This window comes from Ambystoma mexicanum, chromosome 2p (genome assembly GCF_040938575.1).
Source record: "Ambystoma mexicanum isolate Mex_15411 chromosome 2p, UKY_AmexF1_1, whole genome shotgun sequence".
Taxonomy (NCBI): domain Eukaryota; kingdom Metazoa; phylum Chordata; class Amphibia; order Caudata; family Ambystomatidae; genus Ambystoma; species Ambystoma mexicanum.
In genome coordinates this window covers 1,149,922,522-1,149,947,368 of record NC_090923.1, presented here as the reverse complement: position 1 = coordinate 1,149,947,368, position 24,847 = coordinate 1,149,922,522, and the positions used below count along the sequence as shown (strand labels likewise).

The following is a 24,847-nucleotide window of genomic DNA, read 5'->3' as shown; positions in this document are numbered from 1 at the left end:
CTTAGTATAAGGCTGTACCATCAGAGAATGTGGTAGCTTGGGACAGAGCAGCCACACTTATCTTAGGAGGGAAAGAGGGCTGTAGCTTGGTACAAAGAAATTGTAGTATACATATGGTCCAAACAAACTCTGAAACACTATGTATTGTAAAAATAAAGGGTTCATTTAAATACAAGTAGGCCCAGATAAATCTTGAGGAAATAAATATTATCGCATATCCACATATCATATGAACACTATTATAAAAGCCAACTGAATACTTTGGGGATACAACCCAAAGCATAACCTTATTTAGAATAGCAACCAGCAGTTAAAGGTGAGTCAAACCTACAACACATTGAGAATGCAATCAGCTATTCTTGGGGCATAAAACCAGGTTATCTATACTTTTTTAATACAGTCAGTAATTCAAGGGTAGCAGACCGTCGGTCATACAGTGTCACTCAGTTACAGAAATCACTTAATAAACTAACACAGTTGCAAGTATACTCCATGCAACATTACTTTTTAGAACTCAATTCAGATTTAGTAAAACAACTCATACTTTCTGGAGGGGCCTCAGGCTACTCAATGACAGTATTAACACACAATAAGTATTTCTGAATCCACTAAGCAATTCAAGGAAAGTAAAAGCCTATTACACTTTAAGACAAGGTATTTCAATCAATAGGTTTATTCAGATTAGTCCATCCATTAAATTCCAAAGCACAACAGTTAACCCTGATTACAGGGAATTCATAGATCCATAATAGTCAGTTAAAAACCCATTTCTCTGGTACATGTCCCTTTTCAAGTAAGTCAGGAAGGCGCAGGCTAACAATACTGAGTCATCAGAGAATGTAAAGCTGCCTGTATAGACGAATATCCATAATCCTAAACACCAGCAAAATTGTGGACCTTCTCACATTTCTATATGTCGGGCAGAATACAAAGTGTTTCAGAACCTCTCTTGCTGCCCCACAAGCTAGACAGCTCAGATTATTAGAGAACCCTGGCCATTTTTCCGAATTCCCCTTCAGCTCTAAACAGTCAAATCTGGCCCGCGTGATCAGCAACTGGTCTCTCTTTTTAGAACACCACACAAGATATGGTTGAATCACATTTGCCCTGCTTATTCACAGCGTGAGTTCTATTCGAGTTTAAGACAAATTTCATACTCTCCCCTCTTCTCCCTCACAGCCAGATGCAAGATCTGCTTCAAGTCTTTCATTTGCCTAATAGGCAGCAGACTGTCGTTGGGGGGGGGGTGGGGGGGTGGGGGGAGGGGCAGGGTCATAATATTACTAGTGGTAAACACCTCATTGACAAACTAACCAGGAAATTTTACACCAATTTTTCTTAACCATGAGGCTACGAACAATAAAATGGCATAGGGTGGCTCGCTCATTGGACCACAGGCGAAGCCAGAAGGTGCTAGGTGCAAACGCCCATTGGTCTTCCCCAAACTCCATCCCAAGTTCTCTATGAACCGAGAAACAAGGGGAGGAGCCCTGGAGACAAATGAACTACCTAAAACAAATATTTTCCTTCACCTGTATCTTGGCTGCATTTGAATGCCGCCAACAAAGGTGCACCATACAAGGTATTTCAAGGTAAGTAAACCTGACTATTTTGAAACTGCTCTAAGCAGATTCAGGGGAGGCACAAGCCAGGGTTACAAGTTTAGAAGTACAGCAGCTATTTAAGATAAGTAACCATATACATTTAATAGGAGCTTCAAGGAGCTCAGAGGCAAGCCTTAACTCAAGGACTATTTTAGGTCTGTATAATGCAGATCAGGGAAAGTAAGACCCTATATGGTGCACTTTGTGAAGAACAAAATGTTATTCAAGGTAGGTAAACCCTTTTGGTAAGGTTTTCAACTCATTCAGTTAAGCAATGATAAAACAGTATCAACACTTATTACTTTTCAGAAGAGGGGGAAAACCATGAAAAGTAAAGCAATTTATATCCTTTTTTTGAGGGCACAATGCAACTCAAAGTTAAGTATAACTTAATGATACTTTGTAACTTCTTTGTTCCCAAAGATACAGTTACCACACTAATTATTTCAGCAAATAAGTACTTTTACACTTGTTATACTTTAAGGCAGAAGCCTTTTCTAATCCAGTACTTACCTAGTCTATTGTATGAGTTCTCTCATAGGCACAAGAGGTACCCTAGTGGTCTAGGTGCCAGCTGTAGGCAGGTTGAGATAGGTTTCAATTGTAGGAAAGTCAGAGTTCCATAGGAGATCTTCAACAAGTAAATATTGGTATTCCCCCAAAATAACAGTATACAAATGCGGAATGCGCGTTTTCGGCACATTCAGCATAGTTCAAAAAGACGAATCACGAAATGCTGAACTACGTAAGCGGGGGTGTCCCCCATTCCTCTAGTTCCACATTATGGGCTGCAGGCATTTTAGGGGGTGACCCCTGCATACCTCAAAGGGAAAGCAGGGGACAAATGCAAAGATTCCCAAAAGCTTGAGTTTCAAAATGTGAGCAAGTTGGCTTTGCAATTTTCAAACTTTTCAGAATGCGTTGTTTTAATGTAGATCCTAAGTATTCACATTCAGAGTAAAAGTGTTCAAGGACTTCTGAGAAGGCTCCCTATATGTGTTCCAGCGTTAGGCCTGGGCAAGTGATATGGGCAAACACACAAATCACCCACTTAGCCTCACATGATGCACAGCAGATTTGAGGAAAGTAATACCTAATCCCACACAGTACCTTATGAGAAAAGAAGAGCTTCGTAGTGGATGCCTTACGAATGCAGCAGCAGAGGACCGGGTCCCCTGGATTTCTGGTCTGCAGACGAAAGAACTGGACACCGGATGGGAAGTTGCAGCAGCAGTCATCAGAGGAGGCTTCCAGCAATGGATACTTCACAAGTTCTCACGGCTCTGTGGATTTGGTGACTTTTTACAGCAGCCAGATGAAGAACGAATATCGCTGGTCGGAATCTCTTCACTTTCTCGGTCCTGCACTCTGGTGACCGGACCAAGGTGTTGGACGGATTCGGACTTCGCAAGACCAGGCACCGCACAATAGCTCGAGGTCCCAGGGTATTGCAGCCTAGCAAGGTCGCAGAACGTAGTGGGATGGCTCAAAATGCAGGAATTCTTGAGACTAGTGGATCCCACCAGACTCTGGGTAGGAGTCGTGGCATTCGGGACCCCCAGGTCGATTGGAAGGAAGGTTTACAGCATGCTCTGGTTACACAGCAGGCTCTCCGGTTGCTGGAAAAAACTACAGCCGTCATTACTAAATCTTCCTTTTTGGTTTCAGCTCCAGTGGTCGACTTGTCAGTAGCTTCCGGGTTCAGAGTATTTATCAGGAACTGCAGCACAACTTCTGCAATCTCTTCTTGAAGTTTACAGAAATGGGATGTTCAATCAAACAGCCAGCCCCCCACAAAGACTTGGTTCCTTTCAGGCAAGGCAGAAGTCAAAGGGCTGCAGAGTTTTGGACTCCTCCCTTGCTTCGTGCCTTCTCAGACACTCGGTTATGTTACGTTATCCATTTCGTACCACAGGGTACAGAGCAACTTACGTCCGAAGGCAACGTAGTGCTAACAAGACTTGCAGAACAGCTACATTGGCAAAACACAGACCATCAGAACAGCAAAGTTTTTAATGAACGTAGAAACTGCAGATGAGCCACAATGGACTGAAGTGCAATAGGCAGGGCCTCCCACAGTTTGGCAGCAGCCATTGAAAAGGACCGACCACCAATTCTGACATACCTAAATCTAGGCACAGAAATAAGAAATCTGTCAGCAGAACAAAGAGAACGGCAGAGTACACAGAGGCAGAACGTATGCTGTAAATATTCAGACCCCACAGCATGAAACGCCCTATCTACCAAACACAGGGATTTAAAATGCACCCGCTTGGGCACTGGAAGCCAATGAAGAGCATGGCGAATTGAGTGAATCTGATCCCTGAATTGAGTCTCAGTGGCCAGCCTTGCTGCAGGATTCTGCAGAATCTATAGGCGTTATAGCAAAAAGACAGGCTTTGATAGGTACAAGGAGTTGCAGTAATCAATACAGCTAAGGATGGAAGGAAGATGTTGAGGGATAAACTTCAACACCTTACTAAGAATCTTCAGCTACAAATGGCCAGCCTGACAAACGGAGCCGATTTGAGTAGCCATAGAAAGGGACGCAGAAAATGTAACACCTAGATTTCTAACAGCTACTACAGGGGCAGGGAAGGGACCAATAGAAGACGGCCAATTTTGGGAGGGAGGAATGGAATCTGAGGGGGGGATACTTTAGTGGATAGAACGGACAACCTTGAACAGTTCTTTAGGCTGATTAATTGTATTAGCAACGCAGAGTAAAAAAGTTGCATTTGGACTCACTAATAGCTTGATGATAGCTGACATTAGTAGCACGAAAAGAAGTCCTATTGCAAGGGACGTAGGAGCTGCGCAGCTTACTTTTAGCTTGTCTGTGCTTAATGAGCAGTATAGTCATTAAACCAGGGCTCAGAAGGCCGACCACAGACTAACGCTTTTAAGCAGGGCCAGCACATCAGCTGTGGTAGAGAATATCCTGGATAGAGAGGAACAATCCAGACATGGTGTATACTTGCACAAATCATTAATATGGGAAGCAATAAAAGAGCGGTCAACTGACCGCCAATTAGGCTTCTACATATTTGATTGCATGAAGCAGTGGTACAATCGATGAAACTATATACGAACGGGATAACAAAGTGATCCGACCAAGGGACCCTATGAGCGCTGGCCAGTGTAAAGTCTGTATTCTTGGCAAAAACGAAGTTAAGGCAATTACCTAGGATATGTGTTGATTCAGATGGAATCGTACAAAAATGGCGACCTGGGAATTGCGACGGCTGAAAATGCAGACTTTTTTTAAACCCCCGTTACATCACATATATACGTGGTTGGGTCTGGAGTATGATATTAATATGAGGAGGATGCAGGGGGTCTCCCCCCCCATATATATGTGGTGTAAAGGGTTATAAAAAAAAAAAAAAGAAATTGCATTTTCGGCCGTCGCAATAATCACATAGACCCGATTCAGACAAGTTGCACACACGACAAAACAGCCATAGTAGAAATAAAATATGAGTGGCTGCAGTCTCAGAAGGGTCATTGCACCTATAAAGTCGCCAGCCACAACCAAATTTGTGTATTGAAGCTGAGCAGTGGCCACAAGGCTAACAAACGACTCAATAAAAGCAGAGTCACAACAAAGGGGAGCCTTGGTGGGGAATGCAAAGGATTCCCGCCAAAGACAACTTCCACTGAGATCGTTCCAGCTGAGAATGGCAGGGGGAACACCGCAGAAACTACAACTGCACGTGAAATGGCGAAAGAAGGAGCCCACCATTTTGACAAAATGGTGGCCCTTCTGTGCATTACTGAGGCTGCATTAACAGCCTGCGAGTACAAATGACAGTCATAAAGGTAAAACCACTGCCACTAGCCATTTAAGTAAACTTGCAATTGTAACAAAAATGTTATCAGGTAAGTAAGAAAGGGGATACACTGTATCCTCCCAGCACATAAGGTGAGGTGTGCTGGCTCACTTAAACAAAATGTAAAGGGGCTGAAAATCAATCTTCCCCGTTTGGGAACAGTAGTTTACCAAAGTACATGAGAGAAAATAACAGGGGAGCCCAAAGGGGCAACACAGCCTCAGACCAAAAGTTATAGCAAACTATAACTCCAACCATACGCTATGGAGAGACATAAAAAGGTCATCCATAAAAAGAGTAAAAGACTAGGTTAGAGGGGGGGGGGGTATTCACCTTCTCCTAGGGACAAGGTAAGTTAATCCCCCAAGTCCAAGCAAAAAAGTTCTGGGGTTGACAGAGGTCAGGAAGATAAATCACAAATATGAAAATCTTAACCAACAAGACAGAATCCTATTCTTTACCTTAACGTGGCATACCTTTCATATAAAAGAAGCTAGACCACTTCTTGATGTAGTTTTCAAGGTTTAAAGATTGGTATATAATTGCATTCCCGCGTAAAAGTGAAGAAGAGAGTTCAGTCCTGCTTTGGGAATCACAATAAGGCACACAAGACCACTCCAAGATGTAGTTTTCAAGTTTTAAAGATTTCAACAATGGTATTGTTAAGATTAGGTATTTGGTAATTGTCTCCTCATCGTCCACTCTCCTTAATTCGTGGCACACAACCACTTCTCAAAGTAGTAATAGTCTTTTAATGATTGAACAATGGGTTTCAGCAACGTTAGCTCCTCACATGAGTAAAATACCATTCACGTTATACACAAGTGCTACATTTCCATTGTTTAGGTATTTCGGTGTCAAAAAACCACTTCTACTCACTTTAACTCTTACGCAAGTAAACAGGGAGCTGGATACTGTTGGCGGCAATGCTCGCACAAGGTATAAGAATGCCAGACCCATGCTGGATTACAACTGTTACAGGTAAGTAACATGTTCCTTCATGAATAAAGAATACATAGCACTACATACATAACCATGGGAGGTGGCAAGGCTCAACAGAAGCAATTACTCTTACGTCCTCACCAGGCTCACCTTCAAGCAAACAGGTTGCATAGCACTGCTTGGCCGACTCTGGACTCCTCCCTGGAATCCCTGTCAATGCAGTAGTATTTCGGGAAGGTGTGTGTAGATATCCACATAGCAGCCCTGCAGATGTTCACCAGAAAGGAACGCCGTCGTAGCAGCGATCGCTCTGGTAGAATAGGCTCTCGGATGGCCTGGCAGCAGTCGGTATGCCAACCGGTGACGAGTGATGCAGCTGAAGAACCACCTGGAGATGGAAGCCTTGGACAAGGCCTTCCCATGGTTCACAGGACCAAAGTTCACAAAAAGCTGAGAAGTCTCCCGGAAACTCTTCGTGCAGGCCACATAAAACTTCAGCGCTCAAGCCTCATCCAGCAAGTGCAAAGTCCTTTCAGCCGGCGACGAAGGCTTCAGAAAAAACAGGTAACACAAAGGGCTTGTTGAGATGAAATTCCAACTGAACCTTGGGCATGAACGAGGGATGCGTCCGAAGCACTGCCCTTGTCTCGTGGAAAGTCAAGTAATGCTGCTTGCAGGAAAGGGCCTGGATCTCACCTACTGTCCTAGCAGAGGTGATGCCCACGAGGAAAGCTGTCCAAGACAGAAACTTAAGCAGAGCTTGATGCATCAGCTCGAATGGGGCCCCCATGAGCCTAGTCAGTACCATGTTGAGTTCCCACGGCGGGGCAGGCGCTTTCATCGGCGAGAACGGATGGAAAAGTCCCTTGATGAACGCCTTCACTAGACGTTGCGACCAAAGAGAAGATCACCCTGCATACCTGGTGTAGCAGGAGATAGCCACCAGATGCACCTTTATTGGAGGCGTGCACCAGCCCCGACCGACCTAGCCAACGTCCACAAGTACGGAAGGGGGCAGTGACCCTTCGAGGGTTAATCTTCTGCGACCGGCACCAAGTCGCAAAACGCTTCCATTTGTATCCGTAATGACGCCCTGGCCTTGGCAAGGACCTCCCTGCAGTACGCAAGCAGCTCGCACACACTGAACTCTAATGTTGCCAGAGAAGCCAGGCCTTCAGTTTCAGTGATCCTGGGTCAAGGTGAATGTTTGCACCTCCCTCGCAGGCTAGTAGATCCACCACCACTGGCAGCTTGACGGGGGGCAGGGGGAGTGGGGGCGCCGACATGCTGAGAAGGTCCAGTTACCAGATTTGCCTCGGCCATGCTGGCGCGACGAGGATAATCCTGCACAGTCTGAGTAGACTGATGACTCGTAGTAGCAGTGGCAACACGTACAGGAACAGGCCTTCCCAAGGGAAGGAGAATGCGTCCACCTATGCTCCCCGGCTGGGGGAACCTGCTGGCGAACCTCCGGCACTTGGTGTTCGTCACCGTCTCGAACAGATCTATCTCGGGACTGCCCCACCTGAGGAAGAGGTGGTCCACTTGATCCTGATGAAGCCGTCACTCGTGGCAAGAACAAAGCTCCCGGCTGATGGAGTCGGCGACAGTGTTTTTTATACCAGCCAGGTGAAAAGGAATGAAGAACATCCCCTGGGCGATGGCCCAGTGCCATAAATCCGGCGATTCTCTGGAGAGCGCCAGGGAACTGGTTCTCCCCCCGCCCCCCCAGCTTCCGGATGTAAAACATTGCGATGTTATTGTCCGTGAAGACCCTCACCACTTTTCCCTTGAGGGACGGCAGAAATTACTCGAGGGCCCAAAACACAGCCCGTATTTCCAGGACATTGATGTGTAGCGCCTTCACCCCTGGCAGCCACAGGCCTCTGGCATGGAGACTTCCGTCCCTCTAGGGAAGCGTCCATCTTAACCGTGTCCAGGTATGGGGGGCTCTGGAAGTCTGTGCCCCCAGCAATGTTGGAGCGCAGGCCCCAACACTATCGCTCGACGAACTCTTTGTCGAGCTCGATCCTGTCTTTCAAGCTTCCGGATACCTGGATCCAACAGGAGTCCAGGAATTCCTGGAGCGGTCTCATCCACAACCTGCAGAGTCAGACCAGGTAGATAAATGACGACATCATGCCGTGCAGCAAGTTGATGGTTCTCAATGTGGCGATCTTCAGTGCCAACAGCGTTGCACCTTGCCCAAAATGGCCGCCATCTTCTCCTCCGACTGAGCCGCTAGGCAGGACTCCAGGAACAGCACGTTCTGCGATGGAGTCCAGCAGGAATTTGCATAGTTCACCTAGAACCCCAGATCCGTCAGGAGCCGGGCAGTCCTCTTCGTGTGATCGACGGCAAAAGTATCTTGAGTAAACTCCAGGGCCCCGGAGTCGCTTCGGAACCAGCACTATCACCCTCTTTTTTAACATGGGCTGAACCTGCAGCAGCATCAGCTGAGGGATGTGTTGATCCTGCCGGGTCACCAGTGGTATACGCGGACACTCGCTGAAACTCCAAAGTGTGTCCATGGGCGAGAGCGTCCAGCACCCATCGATCGATGGAGATGTTTTCCCACACACTGATGAAGTTCGCCAGCTGGCCTCCCACCGGGTTGCAGGGGTGGGTGCCCGAGGTCCTGGCTGGTTCAGTCGTGTTTAGAGGCCTTGGAACAACCCCTGCAGGCTTCCTGGGTCGTGCAACGGGAGGGTCGGCATTAAAAGGACAGAAACTCGAAGATCTACCTGACTTCCCTCCTGAGGGACGAAAGGACAGATGGTGCTGTTGTAGTGTGCCCAAGGTACGGGCCATCTCTGTCGGTCTTGATGGCCTGAAGAGATTCATCGACGGCCAAGCCAAAAAGATTGTCTCTGTCGAATGGCATGTACAGGACCCTCGTCTGGACCTCTTGTCTGAAGTTGGTGGCCTTCAGCCAGCGACGACGACGGAGGAGGAGGAGGAGGCCAACCCTGTTTCCCATCTGGCGGAACACTGTTCGCAATGTCCAGGGCCACGGTGATGGCGCCATCCGATGCCACCTCGCTGAAGAATCTCCATTGCCTCTACCCTCTTGTCCTCGGGGGAGGAAATCCAGGATCTGAGCCATCTTGTACCATAGCTCCCGGTCGTACCTACCAGGATCGCTAAGGCGTTGGCCGCCTTGACCGTCGCTGCTGCAGAGTATCCGGGGGGACAGAGGCTGACTGGTTGGACGACAACTTCCTAGCGCAGCCGAGACCACCGAATCCGGTGATGGTTGTGAATGCAGACATCTGCACCCGGTATTACTTTTCTAGCCAGTCCCTCTTCGCTGAGGCAGGGGGTTCTTCAGCAGCACCAGCCCCTCATTTCAGACATCGTCCAGTGAGAATCTGTTTTGTAAGGTCAGATAGCTAGAATGCACAAGCATGAAATCACTGACAAATTTGTTTTCACAGAAAACCCTTTACGTAGCAGAGAGCTATAAACTATGAACTATGACATCTATAACTATAAACTATGAACTATGAACTATGAAATCTATAAACTATGACATCTATGACGTTGCACTCACAGCAGAACTCTTGGGGGCATAAAAGGACGTGATTTTCTTTCTGTAAAATGCTCACTTCTGCACATCAATTGCTGGGAAGAACCTGGCTCCCCTTGAAGCGAATAAACTGTTTATACTCATCTCTGTGTCTGTTGGTCTTATCTTGGTTGCATTACAGTTAACATATTTTGGTTTTTACATGATTGAGTTTTGGTAGCCTCTCAGAGATTCCAGTTCATCATAACTAGTTTGGCCTCCTAAAATCTGTCCGCAGGGCCAGATTCTAGAAAGCCATCTGAACACACTGAAGAATTTATAAACATGGGCCAGTGTAAACCATAACAAGCCTTGAATGCCCTTTAGATTTCATACTGCCCGAGGTAAGCCTAGGGCATGTCTGAGACTGTGGTTAGTGATTGAAGTATTTAGGCAGTTTGTTTATATGTACTATTCCCACTTACCTGAATTTCTTCCATGTCAGCAATCCAGGCCTGTGCCTTAGAGAGTGCTTCCTTCAGCGAAACGATATTCGGAAGGTGCACAGGGATGCTCTCAGCTTCTTTAATGATGGCCTCCAAGGTAGCAGGAGGATGCTTCTGCCTGAAACAGAGGATACAAGGACAAATGAGATAGAGGAGGCTGTAGAGCAATGTGAGCATAGAGGAGATGATGACAGGGCAGTGGGGCAGACTGGGGTCAGGGGCAGAGCACAGGCCAGGCACCTGGGTGAGGGGGGCAGAGCAGGAGAGCGACCCGCAGAGGGCAGAGCAGTACAGCGACCCGCAGAGGGGGCAGAGCAGGACAGCGACCCGCAGAGGGGGCAGAGCAGGACAGCGACCCACCGAGAGGGCAGAGCAGCACAGTGAATCACAGAGCGGGCAGAGCAGGCTTCTGCCTCTGAAAAGGATTCTTTGCCAAATTGGAGTTATAACTTGAGGGGAGGAGGTGAAGCAACACTGGAAAATCTACTGGATAATATGGCGAACAGCAGGGCCATGAGTTTTGGTTGCACCTCATTGATGGCTGGCAGTAAAGAAACGTGGCCAAGTGCAGGCGATGAATGAATTGCAAAAAATCAACTGGGGGGAAATCGGGTATATTAAGAAGCATGAAGGGAGCAAACCTGACACGTAATACAAAAGGAACAAAAGGGCTCCCAAACTTGTTAGAGGTTTGGATAATAAATTGGCTGGACAACCATGGATCTGTCACACTTTGAAAACAGTTTGAACAATGACAAGTGGAAGTTCATGGAAAATGCAACCGGACTTCAAAATAACTGATTTTTAAAATAACTGATTTTTAAAATAAAATAATATTTAAAAAGCAATCACATAAAAACGAACAAAGTGACCAGTGCTGGGGAAAGTGCTTAGAGCAGATCAATGGGGTAGTGACAAGATGTGCAAAATACGCAATATATCTGTATCTTACTCCTAGATACTAGAATACAATCAAGTGCAAATACAATCAATTTTTAGGATATTAGAAACCTTGATTATTGAAAAACAAAACCACACAATATGCAAAGTTCTTAAAGAGTCCTCAGTTATCTAGTGACTCTTATCTTGATGCATTAGTCCACAAGTACCTAAAGTCCACCTTCCAAAGGTTCTAGTTCTTATCTAGATACTTAATGGTATCCGGTCATATTTTCAAAAACGTATTTTCGAAACAGCATTTCGGCGAAAACATTTTGCCGAAATTCTTTTTCTCAAATGTATTTTTTTTACATTTATATATTTGTTTTTGGGTTTCGTTTGTAAAAAAAAAATAGGTGTTTGGGGGGGGAGGAACGCCCCATTAAAAAAAAAAAACATTTCAAAATATTTTTTCAGCAATTTGTTTGAGAAACTGGCATTCGAAAATAAATCATTCGAAAAAGTCACTATAAACCATACTTAATATTAGTATTGTAGGTTACCCTACATGTTTCATTCCTATACTTCTTAGAAATTGTGGTAGGAACGTCTTCAGGGGTATTAATGAGTCAGGCCGCTGGGACACCAAGGGTCCGACTTGTGGTGGTTTCTGAGTAGTACTTGTAATGTTGGAACTGTTGTAGCAGTGTGGGATCTTGAGTATCACTTCCTGGTGGACAGTTATAAAATGTGGTGTCCACAAAATCTTATCTTTAGTACAATGGAGTATGTCCAGACCAAACCGTCTCTTAATGTCGGTAATCCGTCCTGTTGGGCTGCAATGTTTCTTAGTGTAACAGCCACAAGGGTCCTTGAAAGATGTCGTGGAACGCCAAGTAGCAGTGTATAGCTAATATCCCGGATGTAGGCCTCTAGTAACGGTTGGATTAGGATGGCTTCCGGAGTCCTTGGTGACTCATCAGAGTCAAACGCTGCAAGGGGAAGTCTTCTGCCGCGGTCTGCTGGACGCTAACGGGAATTGTTCAAGATGGATGCATTATTAGATCGAGGGCCAGAGGGTGGTGCAGGGGATTCATACTGTCAGTTAATCAGGGGAGAAAAGCAATATGCCACCTCACCAAGCAAAGAAGTTCAGTTAGATGACCAGGGTCAATTACTGTGCAACCTGTAAGAAATGGTCAGGTCAGCGTACAGGCTGCCTCACAGAGGAATGGCGACGGCAGGTTAGGAACAGAGCCTACATTTTGACTAGGTCTTTTGCACTCAGGCTCTAGAGACACAACGGACTTGCAATTCACAAGAATGGAAGGTGCACCCAAGGAGTTAACTATGGTTTGTCCAACATCTAGGTACTGTGATTATTACTCAGTTAACCAACCTCTGAAGGATGTTAGTCAATAAGATAGCTCAGCTGGTTGAGCACTCGTTGCTGCAATCTGTGCATGATCTGTAGGTTGCAGGTTCGAATTCCAGCAATGGCAACTCAGCCTTTAATCCTTTTGAGGTTGATAAAGGAGTACCGGCTTTGGTTTGGTGATAATTGTGATAAATATGTTCTGTGTACAGCAATTTGCCAAAAGCTATATAAATAACAATTTGACCATTAGATTAGATATAGAATGAATTTAGCATGGAGTCCTTGTCTCTCTGCACTGTTGTATCATGACATTGGCATACCATTAGGTAGGAATAGCTCCAGGAAATGAGGACTTTTGTTAATCAAAAGAAAATTCTATCATCGAACCTCAAAACACACATTACAATTCATGTTTGCTTTACTATGTAATTGGCTAGGATTTTGTGATTTCAAAATTTAAATATATACAGGAGAGATCAAATGGCCAGACCTTAGAGAAATAATGAAAGGTGTATTCTGTCACAATGTAGAAAGCTGCCGCATAGTAATGATTGCCATACAGTTTCTGCACACGTCGGCTGGATGTCGCATACATTTTATTCTTGCAAAGGAGAAAAGTCATTTTTACTCTCTTAAACTCACATTTACTCTCAAAGTTTAAAAATAGGGAGTAAAATACTCCCACCTCATAATCTTATCTGGAGCACTGGAGGCAACATATTTGAAAGTCGGTTCTGTACCCAGGAAGAAGCCGGTGGGTGATTTGCATTGTTGAATGAAAACAAGTTTTTTCTGGGCTAAGGCGGAAAACAACAGTGTTCTGACCAAAGAGAACAAAGTAATGAAAGATCATTTAAGGGCTTGTTTCATGGAAATAACTCCTACAAGTGAACGAGGTTGCCCTAATTTCCCTGAGTGGGTAAACTCTTCCATCTTTACCACTAAGCTCTACTCTTTCTTTGAGAGCCTGGTATGCAAGTTGGTCATCTCTCCTTCCTCCTCCTTCACTCTGACCATTGCTACCATTTACCGGCCTCCTGGCACTACCTCTCTGAATGGGCTGACTTCGGTTCTTCCTTGTTTTCTACCTCCTCCAATCTGCTCCTCCTGGGGGGACTTTAACATCCAATTGCACTCTCCTGGCACAGCGTCCTCTCTTTTCATTGACCTCTGCACCTCCTTATCCCACTCCATTCTGGTCCAACCCACTCTGCTGGACACACTCGTCCACTCAGAGAAAGATATATATATCTATATATCTACTATCTATATATCTATATATCTACTATCTATATATCTTATATCTATATCTCACCTCCAAAAGCCTTGCCAAACTTGTTCACGAACATTCGCCCGATGAAACGGGGTTCAGCTGCTGCCTTCACTTATACCTTTATCCCCCATTTCCCGCAAACTCAGATTCTACCACGAACACTGCTCTCAGCAACTTACACCTGTCCATCACCACCCCCCTTGACATTCTTGCCCCCGTCATGAGGATCTGCTTGAAACCCGCTTCTAAGCACAACACTTGGTACGACTCTGAACTTGCAGCCCTGAAACGAAGGTGCAGCGCTGCAGAACAGAAGTGGCAAACCTCAGGCGCACCCTCTGCAAACTGGCCTGCTGCATGCTCCTAAGGCAATACAAACTCTCTATCCGTGCTAAGAAAAGGGCCTGCATTCACACACAGGTAACTGGAGCATCCAACAACACGGCTGAGTTTTTCAAAATCTGCAGTGAACTATCCAACACTTCCGCAGTATCCGCCTTCCCTACTCCCTCTGCAATGCGCTTGCCTCTCACTTCACCACCAAAACCCAGGACATCCTGAAGAGCCCTGTTACACACACTCCCATTCCATTCCTCACCCCCATGCCTCACTTGGCTTGGCCCACTCCATCTTCCTCCTTCCCCGTTGTCTCACTTGATAAAGTCATCAGAGTTGTCGGCTCCATGAAGGTCTCTTCTAAACAGGATTGCCCTTGCTCTTCGAGAACCATCAAGGACAACAATGCCTCTCTTGCCCCAGCACTTGCAGATCTCTGTAACCACTCCTGTGCTACTGGTTCTTTCTCCTCTGCCCTCAAGCACTCCCTTGTGCGCCACCTCCTTAAAAAAAAAACATCAGCAGACCCTACCTTTCCAGCCAACTAGCGCCCTATTTCCATCACCCCCTTCGTGGTGAAACTGTTGGAGAAATCAACCCTGTCCCAACTCAACTCTCACAGTGAACTTTTTGGTGTCTCCATGACCATCCATCTGGAATCCGAGCATCCAGAGGCATGGAAACTGATCTTCTGAACACCCGTGAAGAACTGCTCGCATCCCTGGATTCCAACTCCACAGCTGTCCTCATCCTTCTTGATCTCTCCTCTGCATTTGACACGTTCAACCACTCCATCTTCATACAAAAGGCTCCATGACACCCTTGGTATCTCGGAGCGGGCACTGGGCTGGCTGACCTCTTTCCTTAATGATCGCTTCTCTCAAGTCATTGCTGGCCCCTTTTCCTCTCCTACCGCCTCCTCCTCTTGTGGTGTCCCCAGGGCTCTATCCTCTCACCCTGGATTTTTAACATCTACCTTTCTCAGCTTGCACTCCACATCGCCTCATTCTCCCCCAGCTTCCAATGTTATGCAGACGACTCAACTTTTCTTCAAACTTCCTGCTGACACTCTTGCACCTTCCATCATCCATGACTGCCTTTCTGCCATCCATGCCTTTTGCATTTCCAATTATCTCTGCCTCAATGCAAGCAAAACAGAAATTCTTCCCATTGGGACCCCTGCTCCCGGCTTCTTCCCCTCATCACTCTGGCTTTCCTCCATGGGCTGTCCTCTGCTCCCTTCTTTAAAGCCAGAAGTCTTGAAGTCATCTTTGACTCCCCTTTCTCCCTCACACTGAGGACATTCCCAAGAAGTCCCACTTTCAGCTCTTCCTTCTCAAAGGAATTCTACCTTTTCTCACCTTTGCCCAGAAGCTCAATGTTACCCGAGCCCTGGTTCTCTCTAGGTTTAATTACTGCAATAGCCTGCCCATGAATCTTCCTCATTTCACTCTGCGTCCTCTCCAGCTAACCAAATAGGAAAGCAAGACTTAATCTTGGCCTCATGTGCAGGGATCGCATCTCTCCTGCCATAAAAAGTCTTCACTGGCCCCCGGTTGCTTCACAGATTAAATTCAAATCCCTCTATCATCCATAAGGCTTTCTGGGACCAGGAACCACACTATCTGCAACTCTCTCTTACTAAATGTTGCCCCCCTCTCCACCCCTGTGCTCGTCTGGCACCAACTCTTTGTGTAAAAAGCGTTTAGGTAAACAGAGGGCAGGCCGTCAATCTCTTTCCTCAGCTGGCTCTCTTCTTTGGAACAGCCTCCCCTCCTTCTTGAGTGTGACTTTCTTAAATTCCAGAAGCGCCTCAAGACTTTCCTCTTTACTTCTGCCTTCACCCACCAGGCTCCACTGCTAATATCACAGTTGCTTGTTTGGTGCGTGGCCCCTTTTCCATCCTCTGGACCCTAACCTCCCGCACGAATCCCCCCCAGCTTCTGTATATCCTCAGCACTTGCCTCGGCTCACCGTCCACACTGGAGGCTTGCACTTACCTTACATTGCACTTCACTCTCTGCTCAACTGTGAGCACCACAGCACCTATCCAATTCCCCCTCCCTTCCGCACTTGCACATTCTGAACAATCTCAAGGCATAGTAGGTTTGTCACCCTCCACTCCCACTGTATTTCTATGTATTTCAATAGTTACTTCCGTTTGTCCCCTCCCTGTTGCCCTGTGGGCTCTTTGAAACAGTATTTACTTCCTGTATAAGTGCCTAACAAGCAAACGATAAATAAACACAGGTGATAATTCTGACTGAAGCAATGGGCATGCAGTGCGCAACTGTCAAACCATTCTCCAATTTAATAATCTTGCCAGACTGCATTTACAGTAAGGCCTTTAGTGTTAGGGTGTCCTTTCGGCCGAAACGTGAGAGCATGCATGTGATGCAGGAGGAATAATAATGTCAGGGAAGAGAGAGAAAGTGTATCTCAACAGATTAGCAAAACATTGACACATACCTGATAATGTGAAATACACCATGGATGGCCATGAATACCAGAAGACAAAAACATCAGGAACCATCAAAGTTTCAGCTGAAGAGACTGTCATGACCCTTACCCATGAACCTTAATAGCAGAGATTTAGAGCAGGAACCAAGCAGCCAAACAAAGGTAGTACTGCTGAGGAGTGCTAGGGGAAATTAATGGTTTTATGCAGCAGGTACCATCCCGAAAATCTTTATTTTGACGGATGTAAAACTGATGAGGGAACAATAGTAGAAATGTGTGTTTAAGGTTTGATGATTCCATTATTGGAATCGCCCAAGTAGTAAATGGTCTCCAACAGACCTTCAATGAACAACTCTTTTGCGAAAGATGTTTTAGCAGGTTCTTGGATGAGATGGATTTTCACAATCCGCCCAGTGGGAGGGTTCTGAGAGACCAACATAGGCAGTGAACAGACCTATTGACACCTAGGGCCTCATTACAACCCCGGCAGTAGCCTTGCCGGTAAAAAAGATAAGGCTGCCGCCGGAGTTGTGTTTTTATCCGGCACCTCCTGGCTTTAGGGAATCACTGGGGCATTACAGCCCTAGTGGTCAGTGAAGCCAGGCGCCGGAAAATGTTACTCACCATTCCCATCGAGTCCCATAGGACTCAATGGGAACGGGGAGGATGGAAGCACCGGCACTGTGCGCAACAGTGCCGGTGCTTACGTCAAATTCTGCTGGCGGATGCCGTTCTGCCCGCCAGGGTCAGACCTGGCGGGCGAAACGGCATCCGCCAGCAGACTGGTAGTTTGCCGGTCCGGAAACAACGGTGCCGCTAAGCTTACGCACTGTTGTTTCCAGACCGGCAAACTTGTAATGAGGCCCCTGGTCAATCTGAACTCAAAGTAACATGAGCTAAACAGTAAAGCAGACTTAAGGAGCTATAGGGGTGGTGACGAAGTATAGTTAAACACACAGGCAACCAAATATTAGAGTCCATAAAAAAGTACACCAATGTAATGGGTCTAAAAACACCAATCAGATAACACCTAGGCCCCACATATCAGGCAATACAAGTATGGCATATTACCACAATCATATTTCTGGTGCTTGTATCTGCTTATATTCAGCTGCTTTGCAGGTACATCGCAAAAAAGATCTGACCCACCTGTGTGTCACCTTGTGAATGTGCATCTAAGCAGTAAAAAGTGAAAAGAGCTCCAAGTAGCAGCTTTGCAAATGGCATATGAAAGGTACAACCCCCTTCCCCCGAAATGAGTGGGCTCTGGCATAAAAGGTAAGGTTCTTTTGGCTAATGAGTAGCACAATTAGATGCTTCTGACAATTCATTTTGAGATAGCTGACTTAGAGACAGGGTGCCCCTTCTCTTTCTACGGCTACCGACACAAAGAAACCACCTTGTTTCTTACTGGCTTTGGTTTTTTATATGTAATAAATGACAACCTTTCTAACATCCACTGTATGGAAGTTTTTTACTGCTGAATTCTTTGGGTTTTGAAAGAAAGTAGGGAGTTCTATGGATTGACATGGAACTTTGAGATAAATTTATGAGAGAAACGAGGCTGTGTACACGTAACACTATTTCGTTCTTGTGTACTATTACAAAGGGATCTTATACTGAGAGCATGTAGTTCACTCACCATCCTTATAGATTTAATGGCGACAAGAAAAGCAGTCTTAAGTGATATGTTTAAGACAGGCTTAATTTTATTTATTTATTGGTTAAACAAAACCTTTTACACATTCACACATTTTCACACAAATTAAATACTGATAACATTTTTCACAAATCATTTCTAAAAAACCAATCCAACAAAAAATCTAAAATTCCTAGTTTCTTAATCTCTTTCCACACATAATACAGTAAAATTCATGGCCAGATTTTCTTCCATGTGTATATAGGACCAGAATTTATCAGTACGGATGAGTCCAGGGCATTCACCCGAGAGCCATTAGCCCTTTCATATACAATATTCAACTTAATATAATTTGTTAATAAATGTCTAGGGGATTCAACTTCCATTCTGCACAATCTACATAAACAATCCTCATAAGGTATATTATTCCAAGCACTAATGTTCAATAACGTGGGGAGTTGATTTAACCTTAAAAGCATAATAAAGGGATTCCAAGATGGCAGCCGTTGAAGGAGGACACGTCTGATCGTCTCTCCTCTCAGGGCCGCGACATTAAGCCCATCAACATAGCATTTCGTGCGAATCGGCGATCAAAAGCGCAACAGCTGGGTGGCATTTGATCAACCCCGAAAAAATGAGATTTTAAGTGCCACCGCAACTAGGGGCTGAAAGGGTGCGCCGGACGATCAGTGAGCGTGCGCCGCACCTGGGGGAGAGACCACTGCAGTGGGCGGCTGCGCAGCAAAGAAGAGACCAGCGGGCCTCCACCGAGGATCGAGCCCCGGGCCCGCCTCGGGGGAGGCCGTAGCACCGAGAGGGCGCCTGCCAGGACTCCAACGGGCGGCCGAACACCGGGTTGGGCAGAGGGGGGCCCCCCGGACAGACCCGGAGACAAGCACTGGCGGAAAACCCTCCCCCCCCAAGGCAACGCCAGAGCACTGTGTAGAAACAGCCGGAGCAGCAACAACCGTGAGCGGCCACCCTGGGGCCGGGTGGGGGCCGCCGGGAGCCCCGCTGATTGCGACCAGCGCCAAGGCGGCGTTGGAACGCGGGGGCACTGCAGCGGTGCACCCGGGAACACAATGCAGGACCAGCGTGCACTGCCCGGGGACCAGCAACCCCCAGGCAACACAGAGACCGAGTGGGGGCACACTGGATTGAGCAGCCCCAGGAGGGGAACGTCCAAAGAGGGCGCCAAGCCGGGGGCAGAGTTTCACAGGCACGGCCAACAGCATAAATAAAAACGCGCCCCAGGAACCGGCAACGCGAAGGCTAACCTTGCCGCATGAACCGGGGATGAAGCACAGCGCAGCACACTAGTCAGTGGCCACAGTTAATGAAGAACATCAATGAACGCACCGCTCCACAGTAACCAACCTACGCACACCCAGGGGAGACAGCAGACCCGAGCCTGGCCATCCCTCCCCAGGCAGAAGGTGAGAAAAATTGCACACAGCGTGCCTCAATGGAGGGAGAATGTCCATAAACATGACATACTGACTGGCGGCCGCACACCAGGACCCCATAAGCAACATAGCGCCAAGGACCCCTCCCCAGTGGACACAGGTACAGCGGGACTCACCACCTATCCAGTAAATGCGCGTACCGCAGGGCAATTAATATAGAACTTCGAGCCAGAGCAGAAGCAACACAGTGACTGTCAGGGACGGATCCCCCCCCACTGCACAGGCGGTGCCATGCAATAGCCCCCCGGACTACAATCAAGAAATCTCCTTTGACTCCTTGTGTAAACCCACAGGGGCCCCCACGTTTAAGCACCATCAGGTCTAGTAGGGTGCATTAATGTCAAAAACACAGGCGAGGTCCTCAACACAGTCCTCCCCACAGAGAAGTCGGGGAAGGAACCTAAAGCAGCTTTGGGGGACATAAGATGGCCTCACATCCACGCCGGAAGATTTTTCCCCACTAGGCCCCAGCTCAACCCGTAAAAGGATGGAGGGAAAAGTGATGAACAAAGAGGACATGCAATCGTGCTTTAAAGAACTCGAATCACAACTACTCAGCTCCGTTCAATAGCAATTTAACTTCTGAGGGGCGAGATGGTGCAATCAATCCAGGAAATCCGGCAGGATGTAATTAAATTGGGGGAGAGAACCGACACTGTGGAAAGAAAACTCCAGCAATTAGAGGAAGACTCCCTAAAATCCGAAGAAATACTAGACAGGGTAGTCCAGACAACTATGTACCTTGAACAACAATGCGAAGTCCTAGAAAATAGGTCAAGGAGATCCAATGTGAGAATCAAAAATCTGTCGGAAACCATAGGGGAGACAGACCTGAAGTCGACGGTTACGCAACTGTTCACTGAGATCCTGGCCGAAGAGGCAGACCCCGGGATTGGGGATCGACCGAATTCATAGAGTGGGCCCCAAAAGAGGAGCCGAGCCGGGGATGAGAGGAAAGAGAAAGGACGAGCTAAGAGGACCTAATCAGCCACGGGGCGTACCAAAATATTCCCGAACTCAGTCTGTTAATGATCGCCGCTGCCAATGCCAACCGGAGAAACAGGAGGTGGTTCATTCGCCCGATCGACTATCAGCAGGCCGATGAGAGGAAGTGGAAGGAATCCAATGGAATCTCCAGCGGGGTTTAGGAATCCCCACAAAGTGTTTATGAGGGGGAACCTGAACCGGGAGCACTGGGCACTTCGTCCCAGGGCATATAGTAACCCGGTTCTGACCGCAAAGGTTTTTTTGGGGGGAGGGGGTTTACAAGTTTGAGACGGCGGGCGGCTTATCGGCAGAACACAGAGCGCAACCAAAAAAATGGGGCGGCTACAAAGAGCCCACTCATCAATCTTTCAATGGATACAACAAATAAGATCCCGGTGACGGTGCTCTCACAGAATGTTTGGTGCATGAACACCCCCATAAAAAGGGCCAAACTGGACAGACAAGCCTGGAAGCAGAAAGCAGACATCCTATTGTACCAGGAAACACACAAAGAGAAGCGAGAAAGCTTGTTTTAAGATAAAAGGGGCGAAACATGTCTTCCAGTCAAATGCAGAGGGAAAGAGGGCAGGGGTCCTGGTGGCCATAAAGGACACCCTGAAAGCACAGATTCACGACCACAGAACAGACAAGGAAGGGAGATAGGTCTTCCTAAACATACAGTGGAAAGGAGGCGGATTACCCAGGAGTCAGTCTACGCCCCTAATGTAGGCCAGGAGGCATTCCTAAAGAACATGCTGGGAACACTTGAAGAATTTGGGACAGGAGATATTATATTGGGAGGAGAACTGAATCTGTCCTGGAACCCCACACAGGATAGAACAGGTAGAACTTGCGAAAGCTCAAAGGCCCCCTCGGAAGCACTGAAGAAAGCATTTGACTCCCTCTCCCTGCGCGACACCTGGCGAGCAAAGAGCAGGGAACGGCAGGGCTTTACGCACTACTCCCATGTGCACAACTCGCTATCGAGAATAGACTATATATGGGTCTCCACGGACCTCCTAGGTACAATCAGGGAGGTGGAGATGGGCCCCATCGTCCTCTCAGATCATGCCCAAATAACTGTCCCTAGCATTCAAAACAGGGGGGGGGGGGGGGGCAGAGTATGGACTTGGCGATTCCGCTCGGAGCTGCTAAAAGGTCCAGTGCTGGCTGAGGAAATCAAGGGAAAATTGATATGTTCTTTAACGAAAGCGACACGGGGGAAACCTCGCAAGACACTGTGTGGGACGCCTTCAAGGCAGTTATGCGGGGAGAACCAATAGCCTTGAAGTCCAAGAGAGATGAGCAACTAGCGCAATGGGAAAGGGACCTCGAATCACAATTGCGAGACACACAGAAGGAGGCAGCGGCTAACGCTAGTAGAGCCAAGAGACGGGCCATGCAGCACATCCAGGGTCAACTGGAGCTCCTTCACACTCAGAAAGTGGGCCACTCACTCATGAGGACCAAACAAAGGTATTACATCCTCGCAAACAAGGCAGATGCTCTACTCGCTCGCCAGCTCCGGGAGATGACCAGGGAGAGATCCATTTTGGTGCTGGTGGACCCCTCTGGTGCCTGGAAAACGAGCAACGACGAAATGGGCGAGATCATGAGAACCTTTTACCAGGATCTGTATACCACTAGTAATCCAAAAGAGGACGACCAAGAAACATATCTTCAGAATATCCCCCTGCCGCAACTGACTGAGGAAGCCCGCAAAGCACTAGATCAAGACATTACACTGGAGGAAGTGCTGCAAGCAATCAAACAACTCCCCAAGAACAAGGCACCGGGCCCGGACGGGTATACTGACGCATTCTACAAGAAGTCCGAGATACACTGGCCCCCAGACTCACGGCATTGTTCAACACTTTCAAATCTAGGGGTAATATCACCCAGTCAATGAACGAGGCAAAACTAGTGCTCTTTCTGAAGCCGGATAAAGATCCTACCCTTCCAGGGTCCTATAGACCAATTGCTCTGATAAACCTGGATGCAAAGCTCTTCACCAAAGTCTTAGCTAACAGGTTGACGGTACACTTTTCCCCTCTGGTGGATGCGGACCAGTCAGGCTTTGTCCCCACAAGGCAAACCGCGGACAACACTAGGAGTGTGTGCCACATAATAGAAAAGGCGTAACACACGAACACAGAGGCAATACTAGTAGCGCTAGACGCTGAAAAAGCATTCGACCGAGTCAAATGGTCCCAGCTCTTTCGTACGATGGCACACATGGGCTTTGGAGACTCCTACATGAGGATGATAAAGTCAAATTACAAAAGCCCCTCCTTAAGAATCGCTGTCAACAGCTTCTTGTCCAAAACTGTCGCACAGGCGAGAGGCACTAAGCAGGGGTGCCCACTGTCCCCCGTCTGTATGCCCGGTTCCTGGAACCCCTCCTAGCGAGGATACGACAACAGCATCTAATCAAAGGGGTGCAGATGGGCGGGCTGGAACACAAAACCATGGCATTCGCCGACGACATGTTGGCTCTAGCAGACCTCACTGTATCCTTACCCACACTTATGAGCGAATTGGAGGCATTCGGAGCCATCGCAGGCCTCAAAATAAACATCCTTACCCACACTTATGAGCGAATTGGAGGCATTCGGAGCCATCGCAGGCCTCAAAATAAACAAAAACAAATCAGAGGTTTTGAACCTGTCAGCCGACCCCGTGACCATATCATTTATTTATTTATTTATTTTTATTTATTTATTTGTTTTTGGTTTTAAAAGAAAAACCTTTACAAAAGAATAATACCTTTCCAAAGATAAAATTGGAATGGGATCTCAGGAACCGGGGAATGACTGGAAGGTCCAAAAAATGTCAACCAGGAGGCTCGCTAAACCGTGTCGTCTTTTGATACTTTGTTATTATGGTAAGTTTCTCTGAGACTTTTACTATCGCTGCAGTGAGCGTGATTTCCTGGCCAGAGATCAGTCTGTTCCAGAATGCATTTTGGTTTAGGCTCACTTCTCTGTTTACAAATCTCCTCAGTAAAGACACTCTTATGGCCCATGTGCCTTCGCACTCCAGCAGAAGATGTTTCAATGTTTGGAGATTGGAAGTTTCGCAAATTTCACAGAATTTTGTTGCCTTCTCTCCCTGGTTTCTTTGAGCCAATATTTCTCCTGTGTGGGCTAGGTTCAATCTCAGTCTCAGAAAACTGTTTATCTCTCGATCTGGTAATTTTTCCAGGTAACGTGGCATAGTGCCGAATTTCCTATCTACTGTCAGGAAGGAGTTTAGTGTTTTTAGGTTTCTAACTCCTGTGATTGTTTCGATTCAGTCAGCCACTTTTAATTTTTTTTTTACTTTCAAGGGGTTTTGCAGAAGGATTTCTGTAGGTAAATCAAGCCTGTGTAGAATCTGTCCAATCTTGTCTTCTAAGCTCGATAGTTGATTTGATTTTGCTTTCTTTAGATGTTGGTTTATATCGAAAAAAAGAGTGGACCTGCTGGCTATGATTATATTGCGATAAAGCGACAGAAGTTTCCACTCTGCACGGCAGCTCAAGGAGGTCAGGCCTAGTTCGAATCTCAGGCTGACTGACGAAGTGCACATTGGTAGAGAAATGGACGATTTCCAAATGAGCCCCTCAATTTTGTTCCAATCGTAGTTCCACAGCAGAGGTTTTGCCTCTGATCCATAGAGGAGGACAGGAACTGCTTTGCCTACGTAGAATTTCTTGAGTGGGGACAATGAAAATTTACAAAATTTTCCGTTCAGGTTTTTCATTTGTGCGATGATTTTCGAGGTCTTGCTGAGAATTGATGAAATCACCTTATTTGCAGTTGGATGGGCTAAGACTTCATATCCCAGGTATGTGAGCTCATCCACTCGGGGAATTGCCTTATTGTCCAACACCCAGATCCTTGATGTTACCTTTTTTCTTGGATGTTTGAAAATCAGGACCTTGGATTTTAGTGGGTTGATTATTAGGCCGTTTAACTTGGCATATTCATTGAGTTTGGACAAAAGATGTTGCAGTCCTAATGCTGATCCATCCAAAAGAACTAGATCGTCCGCG

At 46.8% G+C, this 24,847-nt stretch overlaps 1 protein-coding gene across 4 annotated transcripts in view; it reads right to left on the bottom strand.

Moving 5' to 3' along the window:
- Positions 1–24,847, bottom strand: part of KDM5C (lysine demethylase 5C) — a 1,076,337-nt gene that overhangs the window by 263,310 nt on the left and 788,180 nt on the right. For all 4 annotated transcript variants that reach the window (XM_069645250.1, XM_069645251.1, XM_069645253.1 and 1 more), the window contains one exon: positions 10,373–10,511. In XM_069645250.1, the coding sequence (XP_069501351.1) occupies positions 10,373–10,511 (139 nt within the window). The remainder of the gene's footprint in view (positions 1–10,372; positions 10,512–24,847) is intronic.